The sequence below is a fragment of the Bos indicus genome, chromosome 12 (genome assembly GCF_029378745.1).
Source record: "Bos indicus isolate NIAB-ARS_2022 breed Sahiwal x Tharparkar chromosome 12, NIAB-ARS_B.indTharparkar_mat_pri_1.0, whole genome shotgun sequence".
Taxonomy (NCBI): Eukaryota; Metazoa; Chordata; class Mammalia; order Artiodactyla; family Bovidae; genus Bos; species Bos indicus.
The window spans coordinates 74,719,304-74,734,312 of NC_091771.1; the positions used below are offsets into that span (position 1 = coordinate 74,719,304).

The following is a 15,009-nucleotide window of genomic DNA, read 5'->3' on the forward strand; positions in this document are numbered from 1 at the left end:
AAGTTCTAGAATAACATACAAGCTTTACACCTAGGGCGAATGGAGCACAGAGGACAATCCCCAACCCTGAAGCTGGGGGATGCCTGTCTCTTGGTGCTCTGAGGTCTAATCCTGTTATTCCTACCAGAAGAGTCAGCAACCACAACCAGCTCAGACTGAGATGTAAACACAGGGCCAAGTTTACATCTCCTGGTGGGACCTCCCCATGACACCACTGATGACCTCAACCAGGGAGCCCTAAACTGAAGGTCTCCCAACACAGGAGTGGGAAGAGCAGCTCCACAGTGAAGGGTAAGATCCTTTCTGGAAACAAGGTCATTCATCACAAAGGTGACGGGCTCCAAAGAGAACCCTTGCCTTTCTCTTCTCCTCCATCTTCCCCATTCACCCAGATGCTCAGTCTCTGTACCCAGAAACCAGCGTCAACCTCTCTCTCTGCTCTCAGATCCCATGTTCAATCCATCACACAATCCACTTGGCTCCACTTCCTTATCTAGCCCAGGTCCCACCATCTCACCATTTCCACTGCAGCCACCTTAGACTAAGCCAACAGTCTAGAGAGGGTGCATTCTAAGAGAGTGAAGATTGAATCTGGAGAACTGAAAGACCATCAGTTTGGTTTCAGCTGTAAAGGAAGGAGGGAGAACAGAGTGAGACAATACTAGAAAGTTGGGGAGGGATGGGCAGTGCACTGCTTCATGAAACTACTTTAAATATTTGTTCATAGACATTGACCAAGAGAGAAAAAAATTGAGATTATAGAAATTTATAACCTCCTTACCAGGAGATATTGGTGAGTAAAAGACACTTGCTCCTTGGAAGAAAAGTTATGACAAACCTAGACAGTGTATTAAAAAGTAGAGACATTGCTTTGCTGACAAAGGCCCGTTTAGTCAAATCTATGGTTTTTCCAGAAGTCATGTGTGGATGTGAGAGTTGGACTATAAAGAAGGCTGGGTTCCAGTCTAAGAATTGATGCTTTTGAACTGTGGTGCTGGAGAAGACTCTTAAGAGTTTCCTGGACTGCAGGAGATCAAACCAGTCAATCCCAAAGGAAATCAACCCTGAATATTCACCGGAAGGACTGATGCTACAACTAAAGCCCCAATACTTTGGCCACCTGATGCAAAGAGCCAACTCACTGGAAAAGACCCTGATGATGGGAAAGACTGGGAGGAGGAGGAGAAGGGGACAACAGAATGTGAGATGGTTGGATGGGATCATCGACTCAATGAACTTGAGTTTGAGTGAGGTCTGGAAGATAGTGAAAGACAGTGAAGCCTGGCATGCTTCAGTCCATGGGGCTGCAAAGAGTTGGACATAACTGAGTGACTGAACAACAAACCAGTAAGTAAAGCATTTAAAAAATGAATGTATTTGATAATATTAAGAAAGCTGACTGGTTGAGAGGGTATAGATGTTCACATCTGCATATCAGGTGCTGAGTGATAACACTTTAGGACTGACCAGGCGACATGTCCTCCAAATTCTGCCTTCTTCAGTTTCCCTAACCAACCACACATTTCAAGCTGACAGTACTTCTAAGAATTAGATAATAAAAAGAATCTGTTACCATGAATGTCTTTAATGCTGTAATACCAAAACCAAAAATAAATATTCAGGGTACATTTACAAACAAAGAATTTAATTGAATAGACCCTTAACTGAGCTAGAGATCAAGCCATCTTTCTGCTGCTATGTCTAAAGCCTGACAAAGGGCTTGAAACAGGTACATGTCACAGCATCATTTATTTGTTATGGAAAAATGGTGCATTGGGGGACAGTCTTTGAAATGCAATGTTGAGAGGTAAGACCAACAAAGTGACAGGTAAAAACTAGAAATGAAAGGTTACTTTTCCAATTAGCATTCAAGAACACACAATGAAGGATTAAGGATGCCTGACACAAAACATTTCTAGAAATTAAGAGTCACTGTTGGCAATCTTGAATGCCACCCCATCTCTCATGAAAGTCTGCAGGTAGAGCCTGCTTCCTACCATGATGTCTAGTCCAGGTATCCAGACACACTGCTTGGAGCCTAGAGCATCCTTTTGGTTGGGGATGCCCCACTCCTGTCATCTGCCTCCCCAGAGGGAGGCACGTCCAGCTTGGGGAGTAAGACTACAAGCACTCTCTCAATGCTAACAGCCTGGTATCTACTCAGTGCCCCACTGATGATCCCATCTGACAATGCATTGAAGTAAGGACAAGAGGTGATATTCCAGAAGCTGCCCAAGAAGTCAAAAGAGATGGTACTATTATCTTTAGACATAAGGAACTGTGGCTATTACTGACCACTCATTAGTGATTACTACCTGTTTTGTATGGACCATCAAAATACCTTAAAGTATCTTGCATTCCCTGAGATTATTTGCTGCCAAATTTTTCCTTTGAGGAATGCTTTTCTTATGTTATAAAGCTACATCCCATTTCTCATTTATTGAAACTGAGCAAGCAACAGAGGGAAAGGACAAGGAAAGAGATAAAATGAAAAAGAGAGAGAAAAGGAATAGATGGAGGAAGGAAATAAAGCTAAGGAAGGAAATATTAAATTACTAAGGAAGAAAGCCAACCAAACCTGAAAGGAAGATACTAGACAGAAATTCAGAGATCAAAGCCTGGAGCCTGCCATGTGTAAAGAAAAGAGCTATTATTAAGAGACTTGCTGGTTGTTTAGTTAGTCTCTCATCCCTGATTTGCCTGTCTTTCCAAACTCTCATCTGTGATGCAGAAGCTGGGTCTCTGCAAGTCACTTGAACAGTTCAGACTCTTTTGCCAGGTGGGCTTTGTTAGGTTCTGCCAGTAGGGGGCACTAGAGGGAGACTGAAGGTGGGAAACACAGCTAATGTGCTACCTGATTTTGCTACTAGCATCACCTCAGCTCGGGGTCCTGACTCCAGCTCCCAGCTATTAGCACCTGGAGAACCAGCCCCATCCTGCTCCTTCACAAATATGACCAGCAACCGGGCAGTGACCTCTCCTCAGAGGTCCGAGCATCAGTTCTTCGGGGCCTCTCTTCCTAGTTCTCAGGTCTGGAGATCTGTCCGAGGATATGGTAGCTGCTTTCTAAAATCATTACCCCAGTGATTCTAGCCCTCTAATCCCTATGTAATACATTTCTTATATTAAATCTTTTCAGTTAAAAAATACTGTTTTTCTCATTAGGCTGTTTCTCCTCATGGACTCCTGAGAAATTCTAAACTTTAGCCATCAACTTTCTGGCAGTCTAAGTTCGAGCTATTTTTTTTTTTGATAAGGGACTCTAAAAATGCTGAAACAACTATGACACAGTGAAAATGACTGTGTTCTACCCCACTAAAATATGGAGCTATAACTTGGACTTGGAATATTTTAACAGTTGGCCATCATAAAGAAATGACAACTCAAATAAACTTTTAATATGAAGATATAAGATTATTGGATATATTATTTAATAGTACATTCTCAAAGTATAGTTAAGTACTTGAGTAATTTTCAGGAATGAGAGAAGAAACTAAGAGATACATTAATGGAGGTTTCTATCAAATTTTACACAGAAGGATACATTGAAAATTGAACATAAATGGAAATAGCTAAAGTGAAGAGGATCTTACCATTATCCGTTCACAGTCAATAATGGTGCTCAACCTGTGTGCAATGGTCAGCACAGTGCACTGGGCAAATCTCTCACAAATTTTTTTTTGTATTAACTCATCAGTTCTAGAAACAAAGAAGTTGATTTAGTTCAGTAAAGACAGGAAAAGCAGACTTAAGACCTAAAAATATCCTATGATATTTTACAATGTTTTTAAAAATCAATACTTTAACATATAGTCTTGTTCCTAAAAAAACTAAGTATAAAAAGGCTACTTAGAAATGTACTATTTTTCATAAAATGATGGAAAATTAGTCTTCCCTCCAAATTGCTTGAAACTATCAGGAGCTGGATTTAGGAATTCAGCTCTCTTATGATGCCTCATAACAACATTGACACCATATAACATGTCTTGGTTTTATCCTTTGTTTTCTGGAATTAATATTATTAACAGATATCCATGAGGCCAAGCGAGCACTTAGAAACATTTCGAAGATTCACTAAATGTTTTCCATTTACCACATTTACAAGTCAGATTCAAGTTTTCCTGGGGCTCAGCTCCATACCTTGGATCCACGTATGATGTGGCTTTGTCAAGAATCAATATCTGATTCTTTCTGAGAATAGTCCTGGCAAGGCACACCAGTTGTTTCTGACCAACACTCAAGTTCAAGCCAGATTCTGCTAATTCAGTATTCATTTTATCAGGAAGACTTTCGATGAATTCTTTAAGTTGTACCTGTGGATAGAGAAAGAATGACATTTTTCTAAGCAAACTGCTACTGAAGTAGACAAGCCTCTTAGACATTAGAGCTTTGACATCCTCAGGACTTCTTACGTATCTTATATGTACAGCCAGATGATGGGGAGAGCTCCTTCCAGTGAATGTTCATTGAGAAAGATGGTGGAGTCAACTCAGGACAGGAAGATCTCAGTGTCCCCCCTTCCCATCACAGGACATCCACCAGAATCCCCACCTAGGGGTTAGTTAAGGAAGTCTCTCAAAAAGTGAAGCTATTTCTCCCAATGTGATTTAAACAGAAAAGTTAAAAGGATCTTCATGGTTGAGTCAAGTTTCCCAAAGTACATTTTGCATATAGGAGTTGGTACACTAGAGAAAAACTTTCAAAAATTTTACAGAAAATCTTGTTCTCTGGAGATATAGTCTTATTGGCCCTTTACCATTTTCTGAAGTTTAATATATGCAAGTTTCAAACAATGGCAAACTGCCCCTTATACATTAGTAATCCTGGAGCCCACTCTAATGATGGGTCTTTTCCAAGTTTATAGCTATAAATAGTGGACCAATGAAGTGCATTTTCTTCAGTGTCATAAATGCATTGTTGTGAATGAAAACGCATGAAAAACAAAACACAACATCTTATTTCACCCAGCATATGGATATAGGTTGCTGTTGTTCAGTCACTGAGTTGTGTCCAACACTTTGCAACCGCATGGACAGCAGCACACCAGGGTTCCTTTCCCTTCACTATTGCTTGGAGTTTCCTCAAACTCATGTCCATTAAGTCAGCGATGCGATCCAACCATCTTGTCTTTTTTCGTACCCTTCTCCACCTGATTCCATCTTTTCCAGCATCAGGGTGTTTTCCAATGAGTCATTTCTTCACATCAGGTGGCCAAAGTCCTGGAGCTTCAGCTTCATCATCAGTCCTTCCAAGGAAAATTCAGGGTTGATTTCCTTTAGGACTGACTTTCCTTACCTGCTTGTGTTCCAAGGGACTCACAACAATCTTCTCCAGAACCACAGTTCAAAAGCATCAGTTCTTCTGCGCTCAGCCTTATTTATGGTCCAACTTTCACACTGGTACATGACTACTGGGAAAACCATAGGTTTGACTACACAGACTTTGTCGGCAAAGTGATGTCTCTGCTTTTTAATATTCTGTATAGGTTTGTTATAACTCCTTTTTCCAGGAGCAAGCATCTTTTAATTTCATGGCTGCAGTTACCATCTGCAGTGATTTTGGAAATAAAATCTGTCATTTTTTCCACTATTTCCCCATATATTGCAATGAAGTGTGAGACAGAATGCCATGATCTTAGTTTCTTGAATGTTAAGCTTTAAGCCAGCTTTTTCACACTCTTCTTTCACTTTTACCAGGAAGCTCTTTAGTTCCTCTTCACTTTCTACCATTAGGGTGGTGTCAGCTGCATACCTTACGTCATTGACATTTCTCTCAGCAATCTTGATGCCAGCTTCATCCAGCCCAGCATTTCACATGATGTACTCTGCATATAAGTGAAATAAGCAAGGTGATAATATATAGCCTTGATGTACTCCTTTCCCAATTTGGAACCAGTCCAAATTGTTACTTTGGAACCAGTTGTTCCCTGTCTGGTTCTAATTGTTGCTTCTTGACCTGCATACAGGTTTTGCAGGAGGCAAGTAAGGTGATCTGGTATTCTTATTTCTTTAAGAATTTTCCAGTTTGTTGTGATCCACACAGTCAAAGGCTATAGTGTAGTCAATGAAAAAGACATTTTTCTGGAATTCTCTTGCTTTTTCAATGATCCAATGAATGTTGGCAATTTGATCTCCAGTTTCTCTGGCTTTTCTAAATCTGGTTTGCACATTTGGAAGTTCTTGGTTCATTTACAGTTGAAGCCTAGCGTGAAGGATTTTGAGCATTACCTGCTAGCATGGGAAATGAGTGCAATTGTGTGGTAATTTGAACATTTTTTGGCACTGCCCTTCTATGGCAATGAAATGAAGACTGACTTTACCAGTCCTGTGGCCACTGCTGAGTCTTCCAAATTTGCTGGCATATTGAGTGCAGCACTTGAACAGCATCATCTTTTAGGATTTGAAATCAGTTCAGTTCAGTTCAGTCACTCTGACATGTCTGACTCTTTGCAACCCTATGGACCACAGCACAGCAGGCCTCCCTGTCCATCACCAAATCCCAGAGTTTAGTCAAACTCATGTTCATTGAGACAGTGAGGCCATCCAACCATCTCATCCTTTGTTGACCCCTTCTCCTCCTGCTTTCTATCTTTTCCATCATCAGGCTCTTTTCAAATGAGTCAGTTCTTTGCATCAGGTGGCCAAAATACTGGAGATTTAGCTTCAACATCAGTCCTTCCAATGAATATTCAGGACTGATTTCCAGTACAACCAGGATGTACTGGTTGGATCTCCTTGCAGTCCAAGGGACTCACAAGAGTCTTATCTAACACCACAGTTTAAAAGCATCAATTCTTCAGCGCTCAGTTTTCTTTATAGTCCAACTCTCACATCCATACGTGACTACAGGAAAAATCATAGCCTTGACTAGATGGACCATTGTTGGCAAAGTAATGTCTCAGATTTTTTTTTTTTTTTTTGTTCTGATTTTTAATATGCTAAGTTAGTCATAACTTTCCTTCCAAGGAGTAAGCATCTTTTAATTTCATGTCTGCAGTCACCATCTGCAGTGATTTTGGAGCCCAAAAAAATAAAGTCTGACACTGTTTCCACTGTTTCCCCATTTATTTCCCATGAAGTGGTGGGACCAGATGCCATGATCTTCGTTTTCTGAATGTTGAGCTTTAAGCCAACTTTTTTGCTCTCCTCTTTCACTTTCATCACGAAGCTCTTCAGTTCTTCTTCACTTTCTACCATAATGGTGGTGTCACCTGCATATCTGAGGTTATTGATATTTCTCCTGGAAATCTTGATTCCAGCTTGTGCTTCATCCAGTCCAGTGTTTCTCATGATATACTCTGCATATAAGTTAAATAAGTAGGGTGACAATATGCAGCCTTGATGTACTACTTTTCCTATTTGGAACCAGTCTCTGGTTCGATGTCCAGTTCTAACTGTTGCTTCCTGACCTGCATACAGATTTTTCAAGAGGCAGGACAGGTGGTCTGGTATTCCCATCTCTTTCAGAATTTTCCACAGTTTATTGTGATCCACACAGTCAAAGGCTTTGGCAGAGTCATAAAGTAGAAACAGATATTTTTCTGGAACTCTCTTGCTTTTTTGATGATCCAGCAGATGTTGGCAATTTGATCTCTGGTTCCTCTGCCTTCTCTAAAAACAGCTTGAACATCTGGAAGTTTACAGTTCACATATTGTTGAAGCCTTGCTTGGAGAATTATGAGCATTAATTTACTAGTGTGTGAGATGAGTACAATTGTGCAGAGTTTGAGCATTCTTTGGCATGACCTTTCTTTGAGACTGAAATGAAAACTGACCTTTTCCAGTCCTGTGGCCACTGCTGAGTTTTCCAAATTTGCTGGCATATTCAGTGCAGCACTTTCAGAGAATCATCTTTTACCATCTGAAATAGCTTAACTGGAATTCCATCACCTCCACTAGCTTTGTTCATAGTGATGCTTCCTAAGGTGCACTTGACTTCACATTCCAGGAGGTCTGGATCTAGGTGAGTGATCACACCATCATGATTATCTGGGTCATGAAGATCTTTTTTGTGCAGTTCTGTGCATTCTTGCCACCTCTTCTTAATATCTTCTGCTTCTGTTAGGTTCATACCATTTTTGTCTTTTATTGAGCCCATCTTTACAGGAAATGTTCCCTTGGTATCTCTAATTTTCTCGAAGAGATCTCTAGTCTTTTCCATTCTATTGTTTTCCTCTATTTCTTTGCACTGATCACTGAGAAAGGCTTTCTTATCTCTCCTTGCTATTCTTTGGAATTCTGCATTCACTTGGGTATATCTTTCCTTTTCTCCTTTGCTTTTCACTTTTCTTTTCACAGCTATATGTAAGGCCTCCTCAGAGAGCCATTTTGCTTTTTTGCATTCCTTTTTCTTGGGGATGGTCCTGATCCCTGTCTCCTGTACAATGTCACAAACCTCTGTCAATAGTTTATCAGGTCCTCTCTCAGATCTAGTCCCTTAAATCTATTTCTCACTTCTACTGTATAATTGTAAGGGATTTGATTTAGGTCATACATGAATGGTCTAGTGGTTTTCCCTACTTTCTTCAAAGTATGAATTTGGCAATAAGGAGTTTATGATCTGAGCCATAGTCAGCTCCCAGTCTTATTTTTCCTGACTGTTTAGAATTTCTCCATCTTTGTCTGCAAAGTATATAATCAATGTGATTTCACTGTTGACCATCTGGTGATGTCCATGTGCAGAGTCTTCTCTTGTGTTGTTGGAAGAGGGTATTTGCTATGATCAGTGTGTTCTCTTGGCAAAACTCTATTAGCCTTTACCTTGCTTCATTCTGTACTCTAAGGCCAAATTTGGCTGATACTCTGGGTGTTTCTTGACTTCCTACTTTTGCATTCCAGTCCCCTCTAATGAAAAGGACATCTTTTTTGGGTGTTAGTTCTCACAGTTCTTGTAGGTCTCCATAGAACCATTCAACTTCAGCTTCTTCAGCATTACTGGTCAGGGCATAGACTTGGATTATCATGATATTGAATGATTTGCCTTGGAAACGAACAGAGATCATTCTGTCATTTTTGAGATTACATCCTAGTACTGCATTTCAGTCTTTTTTGTTGACTATGATGGCTACTCCATTTCTTTGAAGGGATTCTTACCCACAGTAGTAGATATAATGGTCATCTGAGTTAAACTAACCCATTCCAGTCCATTTTAGTTCACCAATTCCTAAATGTTAATGTTCATTCTTGCCATCTCATGTTTGACCAGTTCCAATTTGCCTTGATTCATGGACCTAACATTTCAGCTTCCTATGCAATATTGCTCTTTACAGCATCGGACCTTACTTCTGTCACCAGTCACATCCACAACTGGGTGTTGCTTTTGCTTTGGCTCTGTCTCTTCATTCTTTCTGGAGTTATTTCTCCACTGATCTCCAGTAGATTATTGGGCACCTACCAACCTGGGGAGTTCATCTTTCATTGTCCTATCTTTTTGCCTTCTTCATGGTGTTATCAAGGCAAGAATACTGAAGTGGTTTGCCATTCCTTCTCCAGTGGACCACATTTTGTAGAACTCTCCACCATGAGCCATCCGTCTTGGGTGGCCCTAAAGGGCATGGCTCATAGTTTCATTGTTAGACAAGGGTGTGGTCTATGTGATTAGATTGGTTAGTTTTCTGTGATTGTGATTTTCAGTCTGTCTGCATGGAGAAGGATAAGAGGCTTTTGGAAGCTTCCTGATGGGAGAGACTGAGAGGGGGAAACTGGGTCTTATTCTGAAGTGCGGGGCCATGCTCAGTAAATCTTTAATCCATTTTTCTGTTGATGAGTGAAGATATGTTCACCCATTTGAAATAGATCAGCTGGAATTCCATCACCTCCACTAGCTTTCTTCATCATGATGCTTCCTAAGGCCCACTTGACTTCACACTACAGGACATCTGTCTCTAACTGAGTGATCACACCATTGTGGCTATTTGTGTCATTAAGACCTTTTATAAAAATAGTTCTTCCATGTATTCTTGCCACCTCTTCTTAATATCTTCTGCTTCTGTTTTATCCATACCGTTTCTGTCTTTTATTGTGCCCATCCTTGCAGAAAATGTTCCCTTAGTATTGCTAATTTTCTTGAAGAGATCTCTAGTCTTTTCTTTTCTATTGCTTTCCTCTATTTCTTTGCACTGGTCACTTAGGAAGGCTTTCTTATCTCTCTGTGCTATTCTTTGCAACTCTGCATTGAGACGCGTATATCTTTCCTTTACTCCTTTGCCTTTTGCTTCTCTTCTTTTCTCAGCTATTTGTAAGGCCTTCTCAGACAACCATTTTGCCCTGTTGCATTTCTTTTTCTTTGGGATGGTTTTGTTCACTACCTCCTGTAGAATGTTACAAACCTGTGTCCATAGATCTTCAGGCACTTCTGTCTATCAGAACTAATCCCTTGATTCTACTTGTCACTTCCACTGTATAATTTGTAAGGGATTTGTTTTAGGTCACATTGGAATTGCTTGTGGTTTTCTCTACTTTCTTCCATTTAAGCCTGAGTTTTGCACTAAGGAGTTCATGATCTGAGCCACAGCCAGCTACTGGTCTTGTTTTTGCTGACTGTATAGAGCTTCTCCATCTTTGGCTGCAAAGAATATAATCAATCTGATTTCGGTATTGACTATCTGGTGACGTCCGTGTGTAGAGTTGTCTCGTGTTGTTCGAAGAGGGTGTTGGCTATGACCAGCATGCTCTCTTGGTAAAACCCTGTTAGCCTTTGCCCTGCTTCATTTTGTACTCCAAGGCCACACTTCCTGTTACTCCACGTATCTCTTGACTTCCTACTTTTGTATTTCAGTCCCCTATGATGAAGAGGACATCTTTTTTGGTTTTAGTTCTAGAAGGTCTTGTAGGTCTTCATCAAACTGTTCAACTTCAGCTTTTTTGGAATTAGTGGTTGGGGCATAGACTTGGATTACTGTGATACTGAATGGTTTCTCCTGGAAATGAGCCAAGATCATTCTGTCATTTTTGAGACTACACCCAAATACTGCTTATGGACTCTTTTATTGACAATTTTTTTTTTTTTTTTTTTGCAGCCAAACAAAAACAAATTGGAGAAGACTTGAAGCCAGGCAGCCTGGGGGTAAGTCATGCCTGGCTGTGCCAACTGGGCAAATTCTTGAACCTATACTATCTTAGCTTCCTAAACTCTAAGTAAGACTATAATATCATAATTATAAAGGTATGTACCTCCTAACATTGTGAAGAATAGTAAATGAGTCAGTACATGCAGAATTTGTAACAGATTAATAGATATTGCCCATTATTAATAATGCTATCAGCTCACCCCTCTTCATGCTCTGCTTCACTTTTCTCCTTTGCATGTTATCAGCACTGAGATTTTTTTACATATGCATTGGCTTGCTTTTCAACTTTTCCAGGAGACTTTAAGCTCCAAAAGGACAGATATTTTGTCTCTTGATGACTATGACAGCCCCAGAATCTGCAGCATTGCCTGACAAGCTCTCAGTAGATATTTGTTGGCTGGATGAAGATGGACTTCCCTGGTGGCTCAGTGGTAAAGAATCCGCCTGCCAAGCAGGAGACTTGGGTTCGATCCTGGGTGAGACCCTCTGGCTAAGGAAATTGCAACCACTCCAGTAGTCTTGACTGAGAAATCCCATGGACAGAGGAGCATGGCGGGCTGTAGTTCATGGGGTTGCAGAAGAGTCAGTCGTGACAAACAGCAACAACATGAATGAAGGCATAAGTGACTTTAGTTGAGTGACATTTCTGTTCCTATAAATTAAAAACTAAATTCATATGGATAAATAATTTATATATAAAACTGTTTTCTTATTAAGTGTAATTGTATAAAGGATATATTCTTATAAAATTAACTGGCTCCAAGATATCATATCACATTTTAAACAAAGGAAAGCACTGAAAAAGTTATAATTTAAGGAAAAGAGAACAAATAAGTACTATTCAAAACTATACATCTCTGTATAGAATACTCCAGATTATTTTAGAGCTTGGGAAAATAATGGAATATATCAAAACTGAAAAATAATACACTGGACTTGTAAGGCAGCCTGTCTCCATCATCACTGTGTACACTCTGTGTATTAGGTGCTGATGCCCCTCACAGGAGGGGAACACAGAAGTCAGTGGTTTCCACATTTTGTGGAAATTTGTTACTTTTCAAAAAGAAAATCTGGTGTGGGTCAAAAGGAGACACTGAAATGCAATCAACAAAAGGGGAAGAGCTTTTACTAGAGCAGGGCCAGCAGTAAAGGAAGTTCACCTAATACAAAGCCCCGGGAAATGGACATGTGACCTGTTGCCACTGCAAGGACCGAACTACATGGTTCCTGATGCACAGGTTGCTGATGCCCAGGTTTCTGTATCTTGCTTTCCTGTGTGATGAGGCACACTTGTGTCCTAACAGAGACACTATCAATGTCAGACATTTAACCACAAGATTTCTTCCCAGTTTGACAGGACATTTTTTTAATTGTTTATTTGCTAAGTCATAGACCTTATAGATTGTAGCCCGCCAGGTTCCTCTGTCCATGGGATTTCCCAGGCAAGGATATTGGGGTGGGCTACCATTTTCTCCTCCAGGGAATCTTACCAACTCAGGGATCAACCCCACTTCTCCTCCATTGCAGGCAGACTCTTTATCACTGAGCAACTGGGGAAGCCCCCATTCTATACTCTTAATTCCAAATCCCAGTATCTAAGGTGTTTTGTTTTTGCTTTTAACAGAAGCAACACATCAATGATTCGTTTCCAGAGTTTTATCTACTATGACCTTTTAACCTTTGAGTGATAAAGTGCTTCATCTTCAGGCACTACTCATGTTATATTTTTGGAGCTGCCTTTGCTTTTTAGCACCCCAATAGCACCAATTTATGATGAACTTTTATCAGTTTACAGTAAGTCAGCAAATTTTCATTACATGAAAAATGTATTTTCAGCATATTTAGAAAAATAACCAAAATGAGACAGGCAGCATCCATTGGACTATCTTCTTTCTGAATGTCCATCTCTGCCAAGGAAGAAGGAGGAAACAGAACTAGAGGACCTTAAAAAATTTTTCTAAGCCATCTCTTCCTTTTAACTGAAGTTCATAAAGAGGAAAACATATTGGTTCCCTGCTATTCATTCTCAGGTTAACTCTGTGAGTTTGGGTTCACATATCCAGTTAGGCATCATTTACAAATTAATAACTAGGGTTTCTGGTTCGCTTAAAAACTGGCTTCATTGATTTAGTGATACCTCTTGATGAGGGTGAAGGAGGAGAGTGAAAAAACTGGCTTAAAACTCAACATTAAGAAAACTAAGATCATGGCATCCAGTCCCATCATTTCATGGCAAATAGAAGCGGAAAAGATAGAAGCAGTGACAGATTTCTTCTTCTTGGGCTCTAAAATCAGTGCAGATGGTGACTGTAGCCTTGAAATTAGAAGATGGTTGCTTCTTGGCAGGAAAGCTATGACAAAACTAGACAGTGTGTTAAAAAGCAAATATATCACTTTGCTGACAAAGGTCTGTATAATCAAACCTATGGTCTTTCCAGTAGTCATGTACAGATGTGAGACCCGGACAATAAAAGCATGCTGAAGAATCGATGCTTTTGAACTATGGTACTGGAGAACACTATTGAGAGTCCCTTGGAAATCAAGGAGATCAAACTAGCTAATCTTAAAGGAAATAAACCCTGAATATTCTCTGGAAAGACTGATGCTGAAGCTGAAGCTCCAATATTTTGGCCACCTGATGCAAACAGTTGACTCATTGGAAAAAACCCTGATGCTGGGAAACATTGAAGGCAGAAGTAGAAGAGGGAGACAGAGGATGAGATGGCTGGATGGCATCATCTATTCAATGGACATGAACTTGGGCAAACTCCAGGAGATGGTGAGGGACAGGGAAGCCTGGGATGCTGTAGTCCATGGGGTCACAAAGAGTCTGGCATGACTTAGCAACTGAACAACAATAACTTAGAGTGATAAATCACCCCTTTATCCAGATCCTCGAGGAATTATTTCTTTATCACATTTGTATGTTTTTCAATGAATGATTTGGTAAGTTTTCTTTTAAAATAGTCATAAGGAATCAGTTCCTAGAGAAACATAATAATGGGATGATTTCTCTAAGTGATATCACCAAAGTTAACAGGATTAATTCCAGAAGCAATACATGGAAACCACACACTTGACTTTGTGAAATAAACTCACATTTCCTTCTTTTTATAGAAAGTTCCAAATGTAGTTTAAATAGAAGTAGATCTTAGGATTATCTACTACTTCAGCATTTTTATAATTTAGATTGCCTCTTTGTCCATGGAACAATATGTTCTAAAATTGTAGAGTAATGCTACCTGAGAATCTGTGAAAAAGGTCTCAATCTGAGAAACAAATAGAAAAATAATTTACCAGTACTTCCAGTTATTTTTTTTAAGATGTGTCCCAATTTCACCATTAAATTTGTCCTATGAATTCAAGAGTAGTGGATCATCCTATTGTTCTTTGAGTTTAGTGGTTAAATGCTCTACACACCTCTTCTCTTGTAGAATTTTACTGTAAAAGACTCACAGACTTAAATGAAATCAGAGGTGCACTGCTTTTCAGGGAGGAGAAGGTGAAGCAATCGACTCAATTTAAGAAAAGAAAATCCACATGCTGCTGAAAAGCAGGGTGGGTGTATAAAGACTCAGTCGTGACATCCTCCAGAAACCAAAATTACTGGCTGGAAATGGTCATACCTCCAAACCTGCCTGCTCACAGTCAAGGCTCATCTGTATATTACAGATTTCAGAGCTTCCCTGGAAGGGTGACACTAAATGACAAACACACCAATTCAAACCAAAGTGAACAATCAATCTCTCAGATTTGTGTAACAACAACAAAATGATTTAAAAAATATGCCACACTTCTCTAAAATGAAAAGATCAATCAAACACCTAGTACTTATTTAGGTAGAGTGTTTTCCCTGTGTTCTCCTCTAAGAGTCTTATAGTAGCTGGTCTTGCATTTAGGTTTTCAATCCACTTTGAGTTTATTTTTGTATATGGTATCAG

At 39.8% G+C, this 15,009-nt stretch overlaps 1 protein-coding gene across 2 annotated transcripts in view; it reads right to left on the minus strand.

The window, feature by feature from the left end:
- The window catches only part of LOC139186121 (ATP-binding cassette sub-family C member 4-like), a 171,945-nt gene that overhangs the window by 20,065 nt on the left and 136,871 nt on the right, over positions 1–15,009 (minus strand). For both annotated transcript variants that reach the window (XM_070799911.1, XM_070799910.1), the window contains exons 28-29: positions 4,141–4,313; positions 3,594–3,699 (exon numbers count right to left, since the gene is read on the minus strand). In XM_070799911.1, the coding sequence (XP_070656012.1) occupies positions 3,594–3,699; positions 4,141–4,313 (279 nt within the window). The remainder of the gene's footprint in view (positions 1–3,593; positions 3,700–4,140; positions 4,314–15,009) is intronic.